Source organism: Tripterygium wilfordii, chromosome 1 (genome assembly GCF_013401445.1).
Source record: "Tripterygium wilfordii isolate XIE 37 chromosome 1, ASM1340144v1, whole genome shotgun sequence".
Taxonomy (NCBI): Eukaryota; Viridiplantae; Streptophyta; class Magnoliopsida; order Celastrales; family Celastraceae; genus Tripterygium; species Tripterygium wilfordii.
In genome coordinates, this window is record NC_052232.1 from 1,474,395 (window position 1) to 1,499,154 (window position 24,760).

The following is a 24,760-nucleotide window of genomic DNA, read 5'->3' on the forward strand; positions in this document are numbered from 1 at the left end:
ATATATAACTTTCATTCGAAGTTGATTTAATCCGGCCATACAAATTGGGTCATCCAGCTAGATAGAGTTTTGACAGTATTAAGTTTCCATATAAAAGAGAACAATTGAAAAGTAATAATGTGCCAAGCGCCAACGGACCACCGGCTCTCCGCGCTCCAGGAGATCAATATTGATACCCTGCAAAGCGCCTCGTTAAAAGATAAATCGGCTTTCGACTAAAACCCTGAACCATTTTGATTTTGACTACATAGATGGGAAAGAAAAACAGAGCCGAACTAGAAGAGGAGCCAGATTTGGGGGTCGTCAATGGCGACTCTCTTAAGAAGCATAAGAAGAAAAAGAAGAAGAGAGACGAAGAGAAGAACGATTTGGAGCAGGAGAAACCTACCGTCAGCGTAGCCGTTCCTGGTTCCATCATCGACAACGCGCAGTCCCTGGAACTCGCTACTCGGGTACTTCACTTATTTACAGTACCCTATTTGGATGCTAGGGAATATTGGAAAGGAAAATTTCCAACTGTTGCAAATTCCGCGTTTCTTAATCTTCTACTTCACTTTTCATTTGGTTTCACTGTGAGTTTTTCTTTTGGTAATTTTTTTTATGTGTTTTAGTAAGTATTTCTATATCATCGAATGTTCGTATACAGTTGGCTGGTCAGATAGCTCGTGCTGTAACCATTTTCCGAATAGATGAGGTATTTATCTTGCTTACCTTCAACGAGTGGTCATTTGTAGTTCAGTTAACGTAAGCCAGTAGCTGTGTTGATCCTTTTTTTTTAAAACATTATACACGTTTTAATCAAGATCAGTTGGTCTGATGTTTTGTTTTATTTGCTTTTGTAGTTGTGGAAGTCTGAGATGTGTTGTTAAATAGGAATTGATGGTTTTCATGACTATTTTGAGAAATTTGTGCACAGGTGGTAGTGTTTGAAAATAAGAGTAATGGGTCGAATGATTCTCGTGTTGCAACTGGTGATAATTCCGATGACAATGAAAGTGGTGCTGCTTTTCTTATAAGGATATTGCAATATCTTGAGACACCACAATATCTACGAAAGGCTCTCTTCCCAAGGCATAATAACTTGAGATTTGTGGTGTGTACCCTTCTTATTTTTGTTTCATTTAGAATGCCTGAATCCTTCTTAACCTTGTAATTTGTAACTTTTGTTGGCAAGAGGTGTGTACATTCTTACTCATGACTTTCACAGGGTATGTTGCCGCCTCTTGATGCTCCACATCATCTGCGCAAGCATGAGTGGGCTCAGTATCGAGATGGTAGGAATCTCATCTATTTTTCCTGTGACTTTTAAAGTGTTTTAGTATATATGCTACGTCTGCTCGGCATTACTTGAATTATACATCTTAACTCTTTTCTTGCAGCATTTGGCAAATGAAGCTTTTTGCTAACTATTTGTTCCTTTCAAGATGTTTCTAATTCTCTTGAAATAACAATCTGCTCCAATAAAAGTATCTTACCAATCAAAACCTGCACATCTATGTGTGATTACTGTCACAAGCCTGGTCGGAGTGAATTCAGAGAAATTTTTCTCCAGAAGTTTATAGTTAGATTTAGCTTGTGAAACAAACAGCGACAATGAATTACCTTTAGAAAATTGGATGTGTAGGTGATGCTTTGAATTTTTGACCCTTCAATTTCACTCCAGAAGTTTAAATATATATTATATCGGAACAAATAGCAAATACTACTTACCTTTTGATACTTCTCATGAAGATTGGTTGTACTAGCTTGCTATTTGAAATTTTGACCTTTTCAATTGAGAATTTGTAGCATTTATGTCAGTGACACTCACTTTGTAGATTGTAGCACCTGCCTTAGTCCGCTATCTGGATGAAAATACATGTAGTGGTTACAGAGATCTGAAATGGTCTAGATTGGGAGATATATGATATTGCATTGGAAGTTGCATTCTCTAGTTTTCTTCCTTGACAGCTGGGATAATTATTGCATTTCTGAATATTTACCTGTGAAAAGGAATTAGAAACTGAAACAATTCATCTTCAAAAAAGGCCTTGATGATGAAATTTGCTACATGTTTGGATAACTCTTTCGGTACTGGTTAGTTCACATTTTCACAATATATTTGTCTTTGTTTGTTTTGTTTTCATTTTTGTGGCTCTTTTTAGTTGAACTATTACTGGCTTCGTAATAAAATTGGATAAATTTCAGGTGTCACACTAAAAGAAAGAGCTCCAAACTCTGTCGGGACGCTAGTTGATGTAGGCTTAACTAAGGTAAGGCCATATGCTGTAAAACTTTGATTGGCCCAACCTTTTCACTTATAATTTATACTTCGTTGTTCCCACATGGTTTTGACCCTTGATGTTATCATGTTTTCTTTCTTCAATGCTGAGCACGATCTAATTTTTTGCTGCATTCTGACATTATGCAGGCTGTTGTTATTGATCAAGTGCTTGAACCTGGAATACGAGTGACTGTGGCTATGGGAACTAACCGCAATTTGGATTCTGGTAAATAGGTGTAACATTTTTATTGTATTAGTTGGGATATAGTCTAAGTTGTTTATGAATTCTCAAGCATGTATATGGTACTGTCATGGACAATTTTAAATTAACAAAAAATGACCAGTTTTGCCTTTGTGTTTGGGGAAAAATATTCTTCTTGGGAAAAACATTTATAGCGAGATTATTTTCTCCAGTTTTTCACCTCGCTCTGCCAAATTTTCATGGTAAAATTGTTGTCTAAACGGCTTAGTTGAAACACAATGATTTGTAGTTATTCATTTTCAATTCGAATTGTCTGATTAGTAATACCATGTCATAAGGAATATACCTGTACACCTATTGTTAACAGCTTGCTTTAGTGTATGCATAATGGTTAGTAACTTGGTTTGGGTCATCTTTATTATCTGTTTGAATAAACAGTGAGTTTTTTTTATTGGTTATCATTGTCATCATCAAAGCATTTACTCCTAACAAATTATATTTCCCCATTTCTGTTTCCGTCATTTAATCTAGAAATCCACTTTCCTTTGCATTCCTTTATCACCTATAAATTACCTTTTCATTTGGATTTTCTTGCAAATGTAGGCCACTAGTCTTATATTTATTGGAACTTTGGTCAAACAGTTATAGATGAGATGGGTTTCTGGCTTGGTCTGTTTGGCATTAGTGCTTTCATTGCATCTGTTTCATTGGCAGAATTTCAGCCTTTTTAAATCCCACACGTTGTTGCATCAAATTAGAATAATGATCATGCACTCACTGTTTCAGCTCAATGATGTTATGTGATAGAAATATACATAATGAGTGTTGAAAATCAAAATAGATAATTTTCTTAGTTATTTCTGGAATAGGGTTCTTTTATCCTAAATTGAACTGTCTTTTCCATCTCATAATGGTATGACACGTCCATTAACGGGGCATCTGTAATTGTAGGGTACTCTCCACAATTACAATTTACAACACTGCATTGTGGAAGCAGATATAACTTTCATTCTTAAATGAAGTTTTGCTTGTTATTTCTAGACTTACCACGCCAGGTTGTTTCTTCCTCTGAACCTCGAGAGAAAGTGGGGATATATTGGGGTTATAAAGTTCGATATGCTCCTACTCTCAGTTCAGTATTTAATGCTTGTCCATATAAGGTATTTGAACTTCAACAATATTGTATCTTCCGGCTGGCTTTCTGGTTTTCTAATTTCCTCAGAAGACCTATTTCAAAATCTAGTATATAACAGGGTGGCTATGACAATTTGATTGGCACCTCTGAGCATGGATCCATTGTTAATTCATCTGAGTTTAGTTTACCCACTTTCAGGTATGATGTTCTATTTGAGTACTTTTGTGTATAACTTTATCTTTGCACTATCACTTTTCCATATCTCTCATCCTTAAGCTAAGTAAAGATAATTTTTGGGTCCAAAGTAGCAGAATAATGAGTTTATAATTATATGATCCTACACTTTCATGGTACCTGTTCAGTTGTTCTATTTTGACTTGTTAGGCATCTACTGATCGCTTTTGGTGGTCTTGCTGGGTTGGAAGAGAGCATTGAAGAGGACCGTAATTTAAAGGTGTTGTATCGTTGACACAAAATATATTCTTTATATAGAATCTTGTTACTGTGGAGGAAATGACTGCCTCAGATCCATTCTATATGCTGTTCCTTCCTTTGACTCTTACAAAAAGGGGATAACTCTGTGGATAAGGGGCTTTAATTGCTCCTTTCTTCCTAGCAAATAAACATTATTTACGTGAACTACTTGCGTAGGTTTGCCTAGAAATTTGGTTGCCTTTTGAAAATCAAAATCTTCAGTATATTGTTCTCAAAAATGTACTTCCACCTGTGATTGTCTGCAGATTGAATCAACCATATTTACATATCTTTGTCCGATAATAGTATGTTATGTGCTTCTGCTTGACCATGGTTTAAATTGGAAACTCTGTAATTGCTAAAAACATTTCCACTGTTCCACATCTTTTGATTTTTAAGCTCAACGGATATTGGAGTTATAGCTTCTGTAGTTGATAATGGAGTCGTGTCATGTCTTTTCCAGGGAAAGAATGGGCAGGAGGTATTTATGTCATATGTGAACACATGCCCCAATCAAGGAAGTCGAACAATAAGAACAGAGGTACGTCTTTCTTGTTCGAATTTAATTTCTCCATTGCCCCCTAAGTATTCAAGTATTTTTCTAACATGTGTGTTTGCAAGCAGGAAGCAATTTTTATCTCTCTTCAGTATTTCCAAGAACCAATTAAACGTGCATTGCAAAGAGCTGAGCCGTAAACTTTACCTGAAGTGAAAGAACCTCGAAGCTCTCTGAGCTTTGGCGATTCCGGTCCTCGTTTCAGAATTCAGTTTGCAGGAACCTGACTCTTCACAGGAAAGACTGAAGGAGCAAAAGGTAATGCAGCCGGTCGGTTTTAATATTGAAAAGATGGGGTTCAAGAACTAGTTTGGCCTCCCCTGTAGCTGAACTTTTAAAGTTGCAGGTTGGTAGACTTTGAGATTGTTATTGAGGTCTTTATTCTTGAGGCCTTCGTAAAGATTTTCCTTCTCTATCCCTTTTCTAGTTCAAGACTTCAAGCTGAAATTTCGTGATAAAATTTGCTTTATTCATTTCTTTTATGAGGAAAGAATCACAAGAAAGAAAGAGCACAAAGACCAAAGCCGGACACCAAACCACCAAACCACTAATTAGAGTGGTAAAGATAGTTTGTGTATTACCTTAGTGATCAGGGTTCGAATCCCCTCTCTTATTTTAAAAAAAAACAAAGCCGAAAAAAAAAAAAACCAGTTATGTCTACTTATCTGGCAGTCAACATTTATAGACCAAATTCCAAACAAATTTGTATCAATCTCTCTCCACAACTCTACCTCTATCGAGCGTCTTTCTCTAGTTACCGTGACAAATTATTTTACCGGGCAGGGCCTGGCATGGCCCGTTCTTATAGTATCCGGGCCTTGCCAAGCCCATGGATGCCTGGCCCAATTTATGGCAGCAGTGACTCTAATCCAAAAGGCCGGCCTATTATGTTTCTATAGACCCATCGATCACTCGGTACATATTCTATTCTAATATGTATATTGAGGCAAGTGGGAAAACATATTTCACAAGAAGATTTGATTACTCTATCATATTGTGGATACATATGAATTTACACAAAATAACAATGAAGTAATAAGAGTCTGAAATGATAAATACCATTAATTTCTCCTTACCGGAAAAAAAAATACATTAGCTTCCAACAAAAAGGACTCTAAATAAGTAATCTTGATACGAATAAGGTATGTTGAGTCACCAAAAATGTTTGATATCTTCATTTTATTTTCAATCCATGTGGAGGTAGATGTTAAAGTGAATTGTATTTATAATTAATGATTATCACACATGACACATATGGTTGGGGTCATAATTAGGGGTGGTAAAATTATGTATGATCTGGATGATTGAATTTGTTTGATTTGGATTAAATCAAGTTTGAATATAAGTTATTTGTTTGAAATCTAGGTCCAAACACAAAAAATTTGTCCGGTTTAAAACTGGGTCTGAGTTCAAACACAAATATTTTGTTCGATTTACTTGTCCGGACCCTAACTCATATTAGATTATTGTTCAATTTACTTATTCGGATTTAAAACCAATCTAGATTTGGTCAATTAAATACGTCCTAAATCTAATTCAAATTAGAGTCCGGATATGTAAATATTTGGTAACACATCTTCTATTGTCCGAATTGGAACCAATCCCAAACCCATTTTTAATTTTTTATTGCCACCTAGTCATTTATTTTATTTGGGATATGTATTCACAAGTCACGTAGTAATTATTGCTTTTTTCACAGGGGTATATCTGTCATTATGTCACATTAGGGACGTGTTTGGCCAAACAAATTTATAAATAGTGCCGTAAAGTAAATCGCCTCCTCATAGTCATAAGAGCATCGCTTACTAGAAGGAGAAAGCGAAAACATCGAAGAAGAGGGGTTTTTGCCGAAACCAAAACAAAAGCGCCAGGGGACTTTTGTGTTTTGTGTGCTTACTGCTTACAGAAATATTTTCTTTTCAAAATAGAACCGTTAAAGACGACCGTTTGATTCCCGGCTCCCGCCATGGTTGCTGAGGTCGAGCACCACCAGCCGCCCCAACAGACCTCTCCAACCCACACCGAGAAGACAAAGACCTTGATCTGTGCCCTTAACATCATCTCTCGAAACCTACCTCTCCCTCCCAACCTCTTAGACTCCGTATCCTCCATCTACCATGGCTCCGACGAGCCTGAGAATGGTGTGCATCCACAGGAGGATGGTTCGGTACGTGTTCTTCAGGGTTCCTTTCGTTAACTTTGTTTATAGGTTTTGGGATTGATGCAATTTTTGTAATTCTTTGTCAAGTTTAAGTTTTTGAGGGTTCTTGGGTTTGGGTGGGATATCTTTTGAAGTTAGGTTTTGATTGGATTTGCGGAACTTTGATCTTTGGTAAGGAAACTTTGTTTGTCCTCTTCCTTTATGTTTCTGAGGGGATTATAATGTGTACTTGATCAATGGCTTCCCCTAAATTTGGGTTTGCTTGGGTGTACGTTAGATTTTTTGCACTGAGAATGTTATTGAAGCCTATATCAAATTTTCAGTATTTAGGATTGCTTCATATTTCCGAACTCCAAAGATTTATTTTTTAAACTTTTTTTTTAAAAAAAAATTAAAGCCTTGTTCAAGAACTCTTTCAGCTGAATGTTTATATTGTAGAGAGTTTTGTCAAGGTATGGGTTTTCTTTGTATTTATATGGACTTCTTTATTTTTGTTTGCATTTTGTTTGTGGATTGCTGCCTGTATGTGCCTTTTGGTTATTTTTTAGGAATGTCTGGTGTTGTGGAAAATCAGATATTAGTTGCTTTATATTTACTTTTTATATTTGTGCTTAACCTGTACCTTTTTATTTAATTTTTGTTTGAGATTGCCCAACTGTCTATATTTTGATCTGAAAACGCTTTGTTTAGCGAGTTCTTTGGAGTACGGAGCTAGTAATTTTGTTCTGGATAAGGAGGCGGCTTGCCGTTGAGTGAAGAAGTTTAGCTTCCTCTGTTATTTTTCTTCTCGCTTTTGTTATGTTTTTATAAACTAGGAAAAGGACATGTAAAAGGAATTTCAGTGCTATGATTGTAAGATTTAAATTGATTATGCTCTTGTAGGAAATCTTAGCGGTAAATATGTTGGTTATGCGTGGTTGTTGGGGCTTGGGATCTCTCGTAGGTAGGATAATGGTGCATACGTATGTGTGTAATATATATATATATTTATAATGTAGTATGGAAAAAAATAGTGGAGGACTAGTTCTATATATGTGTGCGTTTGAGTTAGCTGGTTAACCTTTTCAATCAGTTGTTGTCCAAAAAATATTTTATCTATCAGTTGCCTTTGCCAAAGTGCCAAGACACGCTATTGCCTGGGGCGCTAGGCATAAAACTAGGTGCTCAAACAAGTGAAATGAGGTGCTAAAAAGGGAAAAATTTAACGAAATAAATTGAAAGGAGGTATGCTTTATGCAACACACTAAAGAAATCAAGGCTTAAATTGTTAAAAATCTTTATGAAGCATTCGAAAGCATCAGCAAACTAATTCGGCTCAAGTACGCAAACGAGGAAATTGAGGAATACAATTCAAGATTATACAAAAACATCATCAATAGCTTAATCTACTACGGTTAGATAGGCCTAGTAATAGGTTCCAAATCCATTGAAGTCTAGTTACTTTAATTTCTTCAATACATGGCCCGATGCTTTTGTTAAAGACTTATAGTCCCCCCTCCCCCAAAAAAAAAAAAAGGAAAAAGAAAAATGACAACCAGGCTTGTGCGTTGGTGCGTATCCTAGGAGAGTGCCTCACCTGGAGGGTCACTATTGCTCTTGGCTTGCAATTGCCTACCATACATAACCGTAGGCCTGTGAGAAAACTGGTAATAATAATCTGTATTTGTGACAAAGTATTTATATATTTAATGTCATTAATGTTTTAGTTCAGCTCATGATCAAATATGGAAGTGCTAGAAATAGTGTCGTGAGTTATATATGTGCCAATTACGTTAGAAAAACATCCCTACCTAAAATGGTGGCGGTTGACAAGTGAACCGATGTGGTTCTTCTATGATTTATGCATGCATCTAAATCTGTTGTAAGATTATGCATTTTAGCAGCATATTGGTGGACTTTAGTTGTTTTACAAATAAACAAGGGGATGAACTTCTTTTCTCCTCTTTTTCTTTCTTTCTTTCTTTTTTTTTTTCACTTTTGAACAACTAATAGGTTGTATTCCGCGATTCTAATTGATTTCTTGCGAAATAGTTTGTAAGGGATGGCCTAAAGCTGTAAACGTGGCATTTTTTTTTACGACGATCTTTATTTAGAATGAAATATTAATAGCGTGTGGAATTTTTGCGATTTGATGAATAGACATTTACAGGCGAACACGTGGCCAAGTGGTAGAGTTGTAGTAATGCAACCTAGAGGTCACATGTTCAATTCTTGGAAACATTCTCTCCACATATATTATGTAAGGTCTGTGTACATCCTACATGTCCCCAACCCTGCCTACTGTGGGAGCCTTGTGCACAAGAATTGTTTACCATTTTTATGAATAGACACTTAGTCTTCTGCTGGATGAATTATTAGATATTGTTACTGCATACTGAATGTAGATATGCTAATAGTTATGTTTTAGTATTTCTAAGTTCATAATGAATTCAGTCTATAATAAGAAGATTCATGGCAACTGATTTGACTTCTGGAATTTTGTTGAACATTTGTGCAACAGGAGGATAGTGAAATTTCTAAGCGAGGAGATTTGTTAACTAACTTTGAAGATGCGCTATCAAAGCAACGACCAAATTGCATGTCAGGATCCAAGTTGATGACATCGAGGAACACCCGATACGAAAGTCGTTTCCAGCATCGACTGAGTGAACTTGAAGGTTGCTGTCTTATGTAAAGAATTTTTGCATTGCACATTATAGGTTTAAATCGTATCATGTGAGCCTCCATGGGAACTTCCGTTAGTGAAACCTATTATTCTTTTTCCCTTTTGAATATAATCCTTTTACTGTCTGTGTTTGCTTCTGTTCTAGGACAAGGATTGGTAGAAAATTTGGCTGGTTTGAATGTTATTAATGGCCTCTTAATTAATCTGGGCCAACTACCTCTATCCTTTTCTTTAATTCTATTCTATTCAGGGCCATACTATCCGGCTCAACCATTTTTTCAATGATAATTGTTACTAGGTTGGCCGGCTAATTCATGGCTTATGATTACAGTTACCTCATATATATGACTGAGCCTTTGTAGATGTTGAAATTATGAGGTGGCATTATGTCACGAATACCCATAGAACAGGTAATTGATAAATTATTTAGTGCTACTAGTACCACTCGGCCTTCTTAGTCAGCGGCAACCAGCTGGGAAGCAGTGTCACTTGTAATGTGAATTTAATTGTTTGATTGTTCTTGTAGTGGTTCTATGGCGCATGCTTATTAATTAGTTTCTCAACTCACAACTTATAGTTTAGATACGTTTTTTGAAAGCACCACTTAATGCATTAATATCTCTGGATCAGAGCTGCCTTCAAGTAGAGGGGAGGACTTGCAGACGAAGTGCTTAATTGAACTCTATGGGCTAAAGGTAAGCTTGATATGTTGATGTATCTGTGATTTCTTTTTTCGCTTTTTTATCATAAGCATATTTAAAGAGGTCTAAGGTCGTCTGAACACGGGTAAGACATTATTCGTGCTTCGGCTGTGCAAATTTGTCTCCCTGGATACCTGTTTGTTGTGTTGGGAATTAGGTCTTATATTTTGAATTTGAATGAATATTCATATTCTTTTGGAATAAGACACTCTTTTTAGTTTTCAGGAACTCTCTGAGCAGGAATTCCTTGTAATTCTCCTTTCTGCACCTACTTGGTGCTCTAAGCCTCTAACACATTTGTTTCTTTAAAAAAAGGCAAACAACACACATGCTCATGTAAGATGTACATAAACTTTACCCCTACATAATATGTGGAGAGGCTTTTTCCGGGAATTGAACCTGTAACCTATACGTTACATCCCTGCCACTCTACCACGGTTCCATTTTTTGGAATTCCCAGAAATAGCAAAAATAGTTCTTTTGTTAATGATTACAGATTAACCAGTTTATTTTCTTGTGGTTTTGTGGGGATAACATGGGCTGTGTCCTTGTGGGCAAGAATTTTTTTAATGCAGCTAAGGGAGATGCAAAGCAAGGTTCGTTCTGAAGTAAGTTCAGAGTACTGGCTTCGGTTGAACTGTGCATATCCTGACAAGCAATTGTACGACTGGGGTATGATGCGATTGCGCCGTCCTTTATATGGTGTCGGAGATGCTTTTGCCACAGAAAATGACGATCAATTCAGGAAGAAAAGGGATGCTGAGGTAATTTAGTTTGTTTGAATTAATTTTATGCTAATGAAGGAAAATCTAGGAATCTGGATTTTCTAGATTGTAGATACTCTATGTAAAATTTATAGCTCTACCTCATGGAAAGAGCTGATGCTCACACGTTTGTACATACTGCTGCTGATGTCACAAACTGCTATATTGATAGTTTGATACAACCAACAGCAGTGCAGTATCAGTGTCTCATCAAAAAAATAAGTTACAATACTTCAATTGGAAAAGGCCAATGACTTCATGAGCTCAACCTTTGCATGTATTGCTGAAAAAGTGGGGATAAATTTATAACCATAACACTTGTGGATATTTTACAAAGCGTGTGTTATTTTGGCAAGAAACTGGTTTTGTACATATGATTTGTCTTACATTGCTGATGTGGTTTAAAATATTTGATCCAGAGATTGTCAAGGTTGATAGAGGAGGAAAGGAATCAAATGGAAACTAGAAAAAGAAGATTTTTTGCCGAAGTACTTAATGCAGTTCGTGAATTTCAATTGCAAATTCAAGCTTCTCTCAAACGCCGGAAACAACGGAATGATGGGGTCCAGGTAGGCTTTTTTATGCATTCAATTTCATTGTTCAAGTTTTCTTATTTCTAAGGGAAGTGAAAGCTGGAAATTTCCTGGAAGATGAGATGTTTGAAAATCATATAGCGAACTTGTCAATCATGAATGGAGGATTTTGATTGAAGGCTATAGGAAGCTTGTAAAAATTTGTTGAATAATTATAGTAGTCGTGTGGATAGTCAATTAACAACCGGTTGTCCTTCAAAAAAATAAAATAAAAACCATTGTCTTGACATGGACATTTGTGAAACGTATAAAAAATGCAAACAACTCTCATGCACAAGCCTCTCACAATGGGTGGGTTAGGGGTATGCAAGATGTACCAACCTTACCTCCGTGTAATATTCGGAGAGGCTGATTTCGGGGTTTGAACCTGTGAGTTGTGACCTCTAAGTTGCACATCTACAACTTAATCACTGGGCCACGTGTTCGTTTGTATAACTACTGAAATTATTTGCATAAAAATAATTAGCAGCTTTGGTGACTTCTGGAAAACAATTTGAGTTATTTTAGATGAAAGCAATTTTGTGGTCATGAGGTATTCTACATGCGGTTTAAAAATATTCTTGTTGTTTTTTATGAGTTATGAAGGCCTAATTTATGGCTCAATGGTCAAGTTTAACATAGGCTTCGGTGCTTCACATGCTATAACCACGTAAACTGCCTCTCTGCAATGCAGGGAAAAGCTACATACATCCTCACTTCTCAGACACTATCAACCTGCCATCATTATGGTATCCTTGTGTGTTTGGTGTGAATTTCACGAGTTTTATCTTTCTACCAAGAAAACATGCTTATGTTCTAATCCAAACAGTTTTCTATTATATTCTTTATGCCCTAGACTGTTTGTACTTTATGATTTGCGATTTTTTGTGATAGCATTGTGCTAGTTGTTCAACATTCAAAACATCATGCTTTTGTGGGAAATATTTGTTCTTATGTCTTGTTTAGGTTGGGACATCGCTCCAATGCTGCATTTCTGTATGCTTTTGTGGGAAATATTTGTTTTTATGTCTTCTTTAGGTTGGGACATTGCTCTGATGCTGCAGTTCTGTATACAAATATACTAGTTATTGGAACTTATTTCCATTAGTGGGGTGTGTGTGAGTGTTGAAAGAAAAACCGTACCGTTTTCATGTTTGAATAGTTGGAGGAATTATGTTTATGCAAGTTTGGGAGATAGACTTTGTTAGCTTGAGAACATGTATACCTCTTTTGGAGGTGGACTTACTAATTTTTAATTGTTGAAGTTGTTAGTTGTTACTGGAACATATAGAAAAAGAATCCTTCACAGGTTTCTCATTTTAACAGGCATGGCACGGTAGGCAGAGGCAACGTGCTACACGAGCTGAGAAGCTGAGATTTCAAGCTCTTAAGGCTGATGATCAAGAGGCATACATGAGATTAGTAAAGGAGAGCAAGAATGAGCGATTAACCATGCTTCTTGAAGAAACAAATAAACTCCTTGTTAATTTGGGAGCTGCTGTTCAACGTCAGAAAGATGCTAAACCATTAGACGGCATTGAACCCCTGGAAGACACAGAAGATGATTTGCCTGAGTTGGATGTTTCAAAGAATGGAACCCCTGGAGATTCATTTCTTGATGAAGAGTCGGAGGCCGTGGATTCTGATCGCAATGATGAATCTAACGACTTACTTGAAGGTCAAAGACAGTATAACTCGGCCATTCATGCCATTCAGGAACAGGTAGAGATCAAAAGCTTCATAATCTTTTCAGAATTTTTTTTTAGTTCCTCGTTAAATGCCCTCTGCAAGTGATTCTCCTGAGCAAAGTCCATAATTTACTGGCTTTTTTGTTATGATGCTTTCAATAATTACAATTCACTGCCTCTTTCTTGACTTTTAGTTTTTGACTCATAAAATAGAATTAAAATTAATACTAATAGTTCTCACACCTATATTTTTTTCGCTCCGGACAAATTATTACTCTCATCATTTTTCTACCTAGAGTCAAGTAAGCATTTGTGCTGAAGTTAAACTCTACTATATTCACATTATTACCATCATCTTGCATTGGTCATTGTCTTTATTATTGGTGGATGCTTTCGCCAAGCTTGCCATGAAGATTAACCCCATTGATTTCTGTTGCTTAGAATATCTCATTGAAACCAGTAAGTGCCGCTTACAGATATTCACTAATATAAAGTAACCATAAGATTCATGATCTTTCTCCCTTCTCTTGATCTCCCTCATTTATCCCAAGCCCATTCAATAGCATGTGACTTGAAGTACCCCCTTAAGAAACACTGTATCCCTCGCTCGTTAAACCTTCCCCAGTAAGGAAATCTCTGTTTAAAAGCCGCATCCTAAATCGATGATTCTTGGCCTTCCGAAAGTGACTGCCCTAGGCTGAAGCTTTGGTCATTGACCTTTGTACCAGCTTCAGTCATAAGTGAAATCTGTGTGACCAGTTGGGGAAAAGAAAGATGGCTTGTTTGTAAATGTCATTGGTAAGATTTTCTTGGGTGGCTTTGGTTTTTATGTTATTGGAAGGGTTGGGGCATTTCACATCATTTATATATATTCTAACACTCACCCTCACGTGTGAGCTGGACAATCCAACGACTCAACACAAGCACAATAAACGAGGCCCAACACTAGGGCTACTCTCACAAAGGTCCACACTTGGGGCAACGACAAATGATGGTTTAAATTTTGGAAGTTAGGGTTTGGACCCAAGACCTTTTGCTCCAATATCATGTTAAGATTAGTTACTTTGCCATTCAACCCAATAAGTCAATTTGTTGGGTTGGAGCATTTCACATCATTTATATATATATTCTAACAATGAAAATCAAGGAAATTTGGGTAGGAGAAAGTAGTAAGTGAAGAGGAAAACCTAAAAAAACATGATTTGAAGGACAAAGAAATGATATGGATTCAATAGCAGTAGATGAAAGTATGCTCCTAAAAAGAAATTAATGGCGGAAACGAATACACGTAGTGGAATCCCGTTGGTTTTATCATAAACTCATGTAGCTGACTTCAAACTCTTGGGCTAAAGGCTCGGACGATGATGAGATACAATAGGAGGGAAAAGCTAGTGCAAGTCATACTTTCATAAATCTCCTGGTTTACTTGAAAAGCGAGAACTGAGAGCTTTTGGAAGCATAGAAGCACATTTATGATATTTTGAAGGATAGATGGTTTACTTTCTTTAGTTTTTGGTAGACCTTTTCTTCAGATGACATGTAGGTTGACGAAATAAGAGAGCTTTTGAAGAAATGGATACACATTTCGACATTTTGGAGGATAGATGGTTACGTTCTTTAGGTTTTGGAATACCTTTCTTTCGGATGGACATGTAGTTTGATGTGCCACTGTCAAGCACTCAATCTGTGTGTAGTCAAAGAGACATAATAAAACCGTAAAATTTCTTGCAATTTTTTTTCCGCTTCTACTACAAAAATGGATTTTAAAATCTTGTATCCAACTACAGGTAACTGAGCAGCCATCCATACTTGAAGGTGGAGAATTAAGACCATACCAGTTGGAAGGGCTTCAATGGATGCTGTCTTTATACAATAACAACCTGAATGGAATTTTAGCCGATGAAATGGGGTTGGGGAAAACAATACAAACCATTTCATTGATTGCTTATCTCACGGAAAAGAAGGGTGTGAGTGGTCCCCACTTGATAGTGGCTCCGAAGGCTGTACTGCCAAACTGGCAAATTGAATTCAAAACCTGGGTTCCCAGGTATGCATTGAGTTTTCAATTATCCATTAAGCCCCTGAAACCTGAGTGCTTTTCACTTCCAGGACATGCATATACATTTATTGTTCAATTTGAAATCGCTTATACATCTATTTGATTCAGTATTCCAGCAATTCTTTATGATGGTCGAATGGACGAGAGAAAGGCAATTAGGGAGGGGTTGTTATCGGGCGAGCAGAAATTGAATGTGCTGATCACTCATTATGATCTTATTATGAGAGATAAAGCATTTTTGAAGAAAATTGACTGGTTCTACATGATTGTTGATGAAGGACATCGATTAAAGAATCACGAATGTGCTCTTGCGCGGACTCTTCTCACAGGGTATGGGATGCACATTATAGGCCTTAGATTTTATTATGTTTTCTATTTATAAATTTGTTATTGTAGTCTTACATTTGCTATTATATATTTTTGCCGAATCACATGCTAGTTCTCATTTGGTGCACTGGTTGCATTCCATATCAGTTTTTTATTTTCAATTTGCTTTCGTTTATATCTGTTTTAGAAGCTCCCCCTCTAAAATTCTTTGTGGCCTTCAAATAACCGAGTCTAGTAAAAAGATAACTTCAAACATAAAATATCAGTTATATCACTTGCTTGAAATGGTTTAGGTTTTCAACAGCTTGGGATGTTGGATGGTCTTTCTAATACGGCAAGTAATCTTTGTATAAAACTACAACGGAGATTAGATTTCTCAGATCCTCAAAAAAAAAAAAAAATCCTTTCTTTCGCTTTCATGAAGGCGCTTGTCCTTTTATAGTTGAGTCCATAATTCTTTCTCTAATGCTCTTCGTATGTCTTTTAGATGGCTAATTCTGATAATTAAAATTATCTAATTCCTCTCAGTGTTCATTATCTGGAAAATAAATGAAATGGGTAAATATTATTTATTTTAGGCTTTTTACTATATTGAGCGATAAAAACTTCCGATCCTACCAGCTTTTTATGTTTGAAACATGGATTTACTTTAAATGCTTAACCTCAATGGCAATAGAAACATGTCCTCTGCCCCCCCAAAACAATGAAAGGCATAAGTGATTTTCAATTCAATTCTAGCACCTTACACCACTTCGAAAGTCACAAGCAGTGTGTCAACAATCTTGTACTCAACAAAGATTATTGCAATTTTCTGTATTGCTGGAATCCTCTTCAAAGCTTGAATCTTTGAATTGAGCTGAATTTTTTGGTTTCTCGGGAGTTCCATTTTCTGTGTTTTTTTTTTTTTTTAAATTTCCTCTCTTGAGTGATGCTAATTTTGTTTTTCCATACTCCGAGAAGTTTGTTTGGTGGCCTTTATATTTTATGGAAATTATTGTTTACCAAAGAAAACTTATTTAAATATGAAATATTTGTTAGTGTTTATCCACGTTCTTATGTTTAAAATACTTGGATAAGGTTTCAAAATAGCCTTTGTGACTGTTTTAGACTTTCTTTTAGTGTCCATTAAAATGTTGTTTCTTGATGCTTCTGATTAATTATCTCTGACTGGGAAATGGTATTCGAATAAGATGATGGGGGTTGTTCATATTTATTTTTTTGCTCGCATGCAGCTATCAGATTCAGCGTAGACTTCTGTTGACTGGGACTCCGATCCAGAATAATCTGCAAGAATTGTGGTCCCTGCTTAATTTTCTCCTCCCAAACATTTTTAACTCAGTTCAGAATTTTGAGGAGTGGTTCAATGCTCCCTTCGCAGATCGGGGTGACGTTTCTCTTACAGATGAAGAACAGTTGCTGATCATTCGCCGCTTGCATCATGTAGTTACTGTTCTAGTTTTCAATTTATCGTCTTTAGTTGGACTTCTTTATCTCATTGCGAATCCTCAATTCTCAGGTTATAAGGCCATTCATTTTGAGGAGGAAAAAAAATGAGGTGGAGAAATTCCTTCCTGGGAAGTCCCAGGTCATACTGAAATGTGATATGTCAGCATGGCAGAAAGTATATTATCAACAAGTTACAGATGTTGGCAGAGTGGGGCTAGATACTGGTTTGTAACTTCTGTTCTTATGTGCAACATGTCCACATAATTTGTGCTTTCATATGAATAACCAATTTGTTTTGACATGGATCGGCCTGCGCTTGCAGCCGAGCACAGGCCGGTCCCAAGCCCCGATAAAGGAGGGTTGCAATAGGTCGGCAACCAGTGTAAAATTTTGCCAAACTTACTCCGCCTGCTCTTGCAGCCGGTCCCAAGCCCGGATAAAGGAGGAGGGTTGCATTAGGTCAGTAGCCAGCGTAAAACTTTACCAAACCTATACATGAGTCAATGAGATTTTCTCATAGACTCGTGTAGGCCGACCCCAAACTTTGGGGATGAAGGATCAGAAGAAGAAGAAGATGAATGGCTCTTAGGCCGACATAAATATATATGTAGGGTAATTGCACGACCCTCCTGATTTGAACTTGGTACTTATCAAACTTCAATGGGTGCATATTAACAAAAATGAAGTAATTTGGATAAGTTGAGGGAGAGATAGAGATGATTAATTTATTTGTTATATTTTCCCAGTGTATGACGACCTTGTATATTAGAGATCAATCAGAATGGCTTCCTGATAGAAAAACATGGGTCACTTGGCAATCCCAATGTATTAAAGGCTTGTAACTGAGTGGAACTTTAAATTGGATGAGTGGTTAGCCTGCTCAGAGAGGACCCTAGTGCACCATAGGCCTCAGCTTAATTCTAGGATTCATTTGATTGTTATTTTTATTTTAGTCTTGGTTGATCACTCATTTCTAAGAAAGAAGAAGAAAGTTACCACTTCAATAAAATTAATATATCTTGCAGGATCCGGGAAATCAAAGAGTCTACAGAATCTGACAATGCAGCTCAGGAAATGTTGTAACCACCCATACCTTTTTGTTGGGGATTATAATATGTGGCGCAGAGATGAGATATTCAGAGCATCTGGGAAATTTGAGCTACTTGATCGTCTACTTCCAAAACTTCATAGAGCAGGGCATAGGGTCCTGCTGTTCTCACAAATGACTCGTCTCATGGATATTCTTGAAATTTATTTGCAGCTTCATGAGTTTATGTATCTTAGGCTTGATGGCTCGACCAAAACCGCAGAAAGAGGGGTTTTGCTTAGTCAATTTAATGCTCCAGACTCTCCATACTTCATGTTTCTTCTGAGTACTCGTGCTGGAGGGCTTGGTTTGAACTTACAGACAGCGGACACTGTAATAATATTTGATAGTGATTGGAACCCTCAAATGGACCAACAGGCAGAGGATCGGGCGCATCGTATTGGTCAGAAGAAGGAAGTCAGGGTTTTTGTTTTGGTTAGTGTTGGATCAATTGAAGAGGTAATCTTGGAGCGTGCAAAACAAAAGAAGGGCATTGATGCCAAAGTCATTCAGGCTGGACTTTTCAATACAACTTCCACAGGTACGTTTAAGGATGATGATGCTATTACTGCCTCTAAAGCTGCTGCTCATTTCACAAATAGCCTTTCTCCTGGTGGTGGTCGCTGGGTCATTTAAATAATTGGATGTTTTCCTTTTCGTCATAACTAGTGCAGTCTGATGATCATAACCTGGCATATTACTAATGACAGCAAAACATTCAATTTTGTTGCTGGTATTTATTTATTCTAATTCAGTATTTTCTCATTGTCCTACATCCCACAGTTATTCGAATTTCTGGAAGCATATTAATGTGATTTGTAGCCTGAGTTTTTTTTAAACCTGACATTGCTTATATTTGCCTATTGCCATCGTCATACCTTTTACCCTATTTTCACATGTTTAGTTAGAACTGAGGCCAAGTTTAGTTTCAAACATTGTAATAGAATAGGAAAAAAACACATGGACGTTGTGATAAGATCACAAAACAAGTATCTAATGGAAACACTAATTTTGGATTTTCTTTTTAAATTTATCCTAATGTATTAATGTATACATCATTGAAACTATATATCTTTGTTTGATGCAGCTCAGGACAGAAGAGAGATGTTGGAGGAGATCATGCGTAGAGGAACAAGCTCACTTGGTACAAATGCACCAAGTGAAAGAGAAATCAATCGCCTTGCAGCACGATCAGAAGAGGAGTTTTGGATGTTTGAGAAAATGGACGAGGAGAGAAGAAAGAGGGAAAACTACCGATCTCGTCTCATGGAGGAGCAAGAGGTGCCCGAATGGGCCTATTCTCCTGATAATAAAGAAGATAAGGCCAAAGCTTTCGAGCGTGCTAGCAACAGTGTCTTGGGGAAGCGGAGAAGAAAGGATGTGGTTTATGCTGATACTCTGAGTGATCTACAGTGGATGAAGGCTGTGGAAAACGGTGAAGATGTGTTGAAGGTTTCAATTAAAGGAAAAAGAAGGGACCATCCCCCATCTGAGGGCAATGATTCTGCTAGCGATAACATTGAAGCTGAAGAAAAGGCGGCAGAAGTGAAGAAAGAAAATTTGCCAACAACTGAGGAAACAAGTGAAGATACCTTTGGTTCAACAATAAAAAAACTGAAGTCAGATGGGGGAATTGTTGAAAAACCTGCTATCAAGGGTGGCCAAGGAAGTGCTTTGAGTGGACCCTTATTTTCATGGAGTACACATAAGAAGAAGAGATCTAACTATGTTGCCCAAAGTTCCTCCTCTGATTCTAGAGGGCAGAATTCTATTGGCAGAGCAAATGGTTGGATGTGATGATACTTAAAATGTTGAGCAATGACTCCATACTAAGTAGTTATTTTATTCATACTGCATAGATGTTTCTCTCTATTCCATTTAATGAATGGAAATTAGACGGTTTTAAAATGATGAAATATTGAATGTTGTACTCTTTTGGATTGCGTAGACAGCCAAAGCCAGTTACCTAATTTGTCTGATTGTACTTTTAGAGAACATTGGCGTTGCTTTTGTATGAAAAACTGTAGAAGTTGAAAGCAACCCGGATTGGTAATCATTGAGAAACATAAGGATTCCATTGACAGGCAAGCATGATTAGCTGCTGATGTTTTTTCTTCTTCCTCCTTAGTTCTGCATGTTTTGATTTCATCCACCTGTTTTTAATCTCACAGGTTGGTGAATCCTGTTGATGGATCTTTTGTATTCCTAGCAACTAATTGTTATTCATGGCGAAGGAGCCAGTCATGGTGCAGTTTCATTCTTTCTTTTTCATCTCTCCAGGGAAGGAAGTGGGCTTCCTGTGACTAACAGTGCAATGGGCTCTGAATAACGTGAGAAAAAGAATAGCAAATGGATTAACCTACAGCTGAAACTGTTGCCTGGAAAAATGGCATAAATGTCAAATGCATAGAGCTGACTCTGCTACAAGATTTTGCATTAGATCAAATGCTAAATCTAGTGTTTCTAGGCTGGTAGTGATAAAATAAAGGGGAGCCATGCTTCTCCTCAAGTAACAAGCTTCCCTAATAATACATAGTAAAGGTCCAATGGACTAGTCTAACGAAAATATTGTGGATGTCTCCAACAATTCCAGATGCTACTAGAGCAGCAAAATGAAAAATGAAAATGCCATGGAAGAAATCTACTCTTGCCCAACTTCAAGATTCTTCAGTTTTGATTCCAGATCATCGTCATTATCTTCATCGTTTCCAGATTCATCATTTTCATCTCCCCCTTCAGGATCATTCTCATCCAAAGATCCAAGTGCATTAGTACATTTCTTGAACATCTCTTTTACCTCATCAATGCCTTCATCGGATATAAAATTCCCATCAATGTTCAGCAACTTAAACCCAGGCTTCTGAACCGCAACCTGAGCCAAGAGCCGTGCTCCAGCCCTCCTAATTGAGTTGGCACTCATATCAACTTCCAGTAACTGCAGATGGCCTTCATCCAAGGCCTTACCAATCTGGATAGCACCTTCATCCTTGAGTTCATTTTCTGCCAAATCCAACTTAGTAAGATGCTGCTTTACTGCTAAAGCAGAAGCTATAGTAGGAGCAGCTTCAGCTGTAACTTCATTTCCAGCCATCTCCATAACTTCAAGCAAAGGAGCCGACTCCTTTAGAGCATTTATTATAGCAATTGCACCCTCATCTTCTAAGTTCAAGTAGCTCAAGTACACCTCTTTTAAATCCGTGAGCTTCGAGAAAGCTTTACTCAGAGCAACTCCAGCCTCTACACCAAACATGTTATCACGAAGGTCAAGCTTCTTCAGTTGGGTACAAGTCTCAAGTGCTTTAGATAATGCAACTCCTCCTTCTGAACCAATCCTTGAAGAGGAGCACCGAAAATCCTCTAACAAAGGAGAGCGTTTCACGACCTCCGAGATGGCAAGTGCCCCCTCATCTCCTGTCATGTTATTATGAAAGTGGAGGACCCTAAGCTTCGCTGTTGATGGAATTAAATCGCAAACCGCTCTTGCAGCTTCCTCAGATATCCCATCATTCATCAGATAGAGCTCCTCCAGGGCGTGCTGCGATCTAAGGAGTGCCCCAAATGCTCTAACACCCTTCTCACCCAAAGCATTGTTTGATAGGTTCAGAGATTTCAATATGCTACCTTCGAGTGCAGCTGAGAATATATTCATAACTTCTAGAGCTTCGATCTCAGGTCGTCCAGCAATAAAATCAGATAGGTCAACTTCCTTCAGCTGGTCCTTGATGGAAAGCAAAATGGGCTCAGCAACACGAGCAGCTCCTAATCCAAAGCTTCTATTGCTAAAGCATATTTTAGTGAACGAATTCTCTGGCTCCTTTAATGGACTCAGAAGCTCCTCAGCTTCCGCTGCCTCAATAAATGCCCTAGGACCCTTTGATATATCAAAAAAGGTCTCTTGGAATGCATTAACTTTCTCAGATGCAGGCTCTCTGTCTTCCTTGGTTCTAGGGCCTCTTTTGAGAACTTCCAAAATGAGCTTGCTGCATTCCTTGGCATAAAGCTGCACTGCAGAACTTCCATCACCATCAGGCTCCATTTCATAGTGTTTATTTGCAGTGTCAAAAGCCACATCCTCAATTTGTATTGCATTATCCTCGGCCTCATTGTCATTAAGACTACCATACTTCTGAGTGAAAATAGAACTAGAGGTAAGGTTGCCTCTAATACGTACCACAAGCATCTGCCGGGTGTTCTGACTAGGAGGCCACAGTTTAATTGAAAACTGTCGGTGTTGTGACTTCAATTCTGCGGAGTCCATTCCAACAGAACCTAAACAAACAATTAAATAGTTAAATTATATAAATAGAAAAGTAAAAAATATATGAACAGAAATACTTTGCATAATAACAACTACTGTAAATGCAAACAAGTTCAGTTCTCAAGTCTCATGTGGAGTATTGTCTATCAGAAATCTCCTGTATGTCATGACCAAATTGGACCTTCCATTTTTCTTTGACATGGCAAAACTTAGGAATACTGATGCCTTAACATCTACCTGATATCACACGGGAGTAAACACGCAAGTACTATTAAAACATTGCAAACCCTTTACAGGCAAAATCACCTAAAGCCAACATGCAATAATGAGATAAGCTGTGTATGCCAGCAGAAATAGAGAGACCTTTGATTGCAGCAGAACAAATTATATAGACAGAACTAATATAGGATGACATCCATTTTATTCTGGAGTTGTGGAAAGTACAATATAAGTCTACTGAGATTCAGTTTAGTTTCCCACTATCTAAGTTCTTTATTCAAACAACCAAGCATATGAAAAAGACCGGGAGAAATGCCATTGACCAAAAAGGAGGAGGTTACAATTAAATATAGGTAATCAAAGAAAAACTACATACTAGTGGTTGGTAAAACCGTATCTAAGATAAAACACCAAACACTTGATTTGGTTCTGGGACTGTTGCAAAAGGAAAGGAAAAAAAAAGGGTTAACTTGAAATTTAATTAGCTGGTTTTCAATCCAATCCATTTCCTTCCAGGCAATCAATTTTGTTCGAGGACACATAAAATGGGAAAAAAAAATTTTAAAAGGATCAGGAATTGTAGAGAAATTCATGGAACTAAAACTCTTTCACAGAATCAGAGAGCATTTAAACATTGAATTAAAGTACTAGAGCGAAAGGGTCCCTTCCCATTAAATTTTTTACAATGCCATATCAATTTATAATATAAAAATAAAATTAAGTGTACTGACACAATTCCTTCCAAACCCTAAACCCATACAAAAAATAAGTAGCATTTATCAACTTTAATTCCATCCTTGAAGTTATTTTCCTGTGAATGTAATTATGCGTAAGCTCTATTATTTCACTTCAAGGCCACCCGACTCATCATCTGGCCTCTAACCCATCAAGACAAACACACAAGCAGCACAGGCTATACCGCTATAGGGCAGCTCCTGGTAAAACCCGCTCAAGATATACGCTAAATATCAAGTATCTGGACTGAGAAAATCCATAACACAAAATTTCAGAACCAAAGATTCAAACTTTGCGCAAAACACAGACGGATCTAAAACAGGTGAGAGATTCAAGATTGAAAATTCAACATTGATGCTACATAAAACGAAGACGGGAGGAAGAGGAAAGTAGGGGAGAGTGGCACCTTCCTCGCTATCCGATTCTAATTGTTTGGAGAATCACGACTAGTCCCAGCCTCTCGGACAGTGGTGGAGGAGTGAGAGTGGAGGGAAAAAGGCCGCTCAACTGAGTGTAGAGCAAAATGTTTAGGTTTTTTGGGGCACTTTCGGGAATTCAATCAGAAATTAGATGGGGACTGTTTGGCAACGAAACTAGTGCCACAATGAGAATAGCTGTATTTATTTTTTATTATTATTTTGTATGGAGTATTTTGTTATGGTAGAACTAGGTATCTCAAGTGTAAGTATCTCAATTCCATAGAAAATATATTATTTGTTATGTTTTGGGAAAAAAATACCCCTATTTTTTTAAAACCGCCGATTTAAATTTTTTTTCCCACACAATATTCCTGAAGACATAACTATTTTATATATTTTTTCTTAAACAAGATTTTAAAATATTTATCTTTATGTTAGATATCGAAAAAAATTACATCTTCAGAATCAACATGTAAAATTCTTTCCAACAAGATCCATTGTCATTTTTTTCTATCTAGTCATTCTTAATTACATTGGTTTTTGAAAATAATGGAATTAGTATGTTGCAAAAAACAATGGAATTGATTAAAATATTGAAATTTAGGCCTTAAAAATGTGAAAAACAATGTAATTAAGAATGATCAGATAAAAATTATGGACAATGAGTCTTATTGAAAAGAGATTTACCCACTGATTTTGGTGTAATATTTTATCAAAATTTATCATAAATTTTGAGATATAAAATGTTTTAAAATTTCATTTAATAAAAAAAAAGTAAAAAAAACAATAATGTCAACACTTGTTGGAGAAGAATTGGATCGATAGTTTTACAAAAATAAGGGTATTTTTATCCAAAAAATAATTGATAATATACTTTCCAATTTCCATGTCACATGCTGAGCCAATATTGCTACATCAAGTCTACATAAGTGTGGGATGAGATGGGATGCCCGATGCCTAGCATTACCATTTCAATTATGCATGACTTAATAACTTAAAAAGGTTTTTTAAAAAATAGTTAAAAATTTG

The 24,760-nt window shown here is 36.9% G+C and overlaps 3 protein-coding genes across 3 annotated transcripts; 2 read left to right on the forward strand and 1 right to left on the reverse strand.

Annotated features, from left to right (window-relative positions):
• Window positions 1-114: 114 nt before the first annotated feature.
• On the forward strand, window positions 115-5,112 carry LOC120001305 (putative methyltransferase C9orf114). The gene is made up of 11 exons (XM_038849561.1): window positions 115-452; window positions 647-694; window positions 917-1,093; window positions 1,208-1,274; window positions 2,188-2,252; window positions 2,411-2,489; window positions 3,507-3,625; window positions 3,719-3,798; window positions 3,985-4,054; window positions 4,538-4,615; window positions 4,699-5,112. The coding sequence occupies exons 1-11, from the start codon at window positions 252-254 to the stop codon at window positions 4,768-4,770; spliced, it is 1,056 nt and encodes a 351-aa protein (XP_038705489.1). The 5' UTR covers window positions 115-251; the 3' UTR covers window positions 4,771-5,112.
• Window positions 5,113-6,423: 1,311 nt separating this feature from the next.
• On the forward strand, window positions 6,424-20,169 carry LOC120001288 (probable ATP-dependent DNA helicase CHR12). The gene is made up of 12 exons (XM_038849539.1): window positions 6,424-6,797; window positions 9,292-9,448; window positions 10,087-10,151; window positions 10,733-10,921; window positions 11,341-11,490; window positions 12,820-13,215; window positions 14,969-15,228; window positions 15,349-15,570; window positions 16,800-17,007; window positions 17,084-17,237; window positions 18,039-18,641; window positions 19,188-20,169. Exons 1-12 carry the CDS (start codon window positions 6,597-6,599, stop codon window positions 19,895-19,897), a joined length of 3,315 nt encoding a protein of 1,104 aa, XP_038705467.1. The 5' UTR covers window positions 6,424-6,596; the 3' UTR covers window positions 19,898-20,169.
• A 303-nt stretch (window positions 20,170-20,472) lies between these two features.
• On the reverse strand, window positions 20,473-23,876 carry LOC120001296 (RAN GTPase-activating protein 2-like). Its single transcript, XM_038849550.1, has 2 exons — window positions 23,719-23,876; window positions 20,473-22,369 (listed from the first exon to the last, which is right to left on the reverse strand). The coding sequence occupies exon 2, from the start codon at window positions 22,356-22,358 to the stop codon at window positions 20,742-20,744; it is 1,617 nt and encodes a 538-aa protein (XP_038705478.1). The 5' UTR covers window positions 22,359-22,369; window positions 23,719-23,876; the 3' UTR covers window positions 20,473-20,741.
• Window positions 23,877-24,760: the final 884 nt, after the last annotated feature.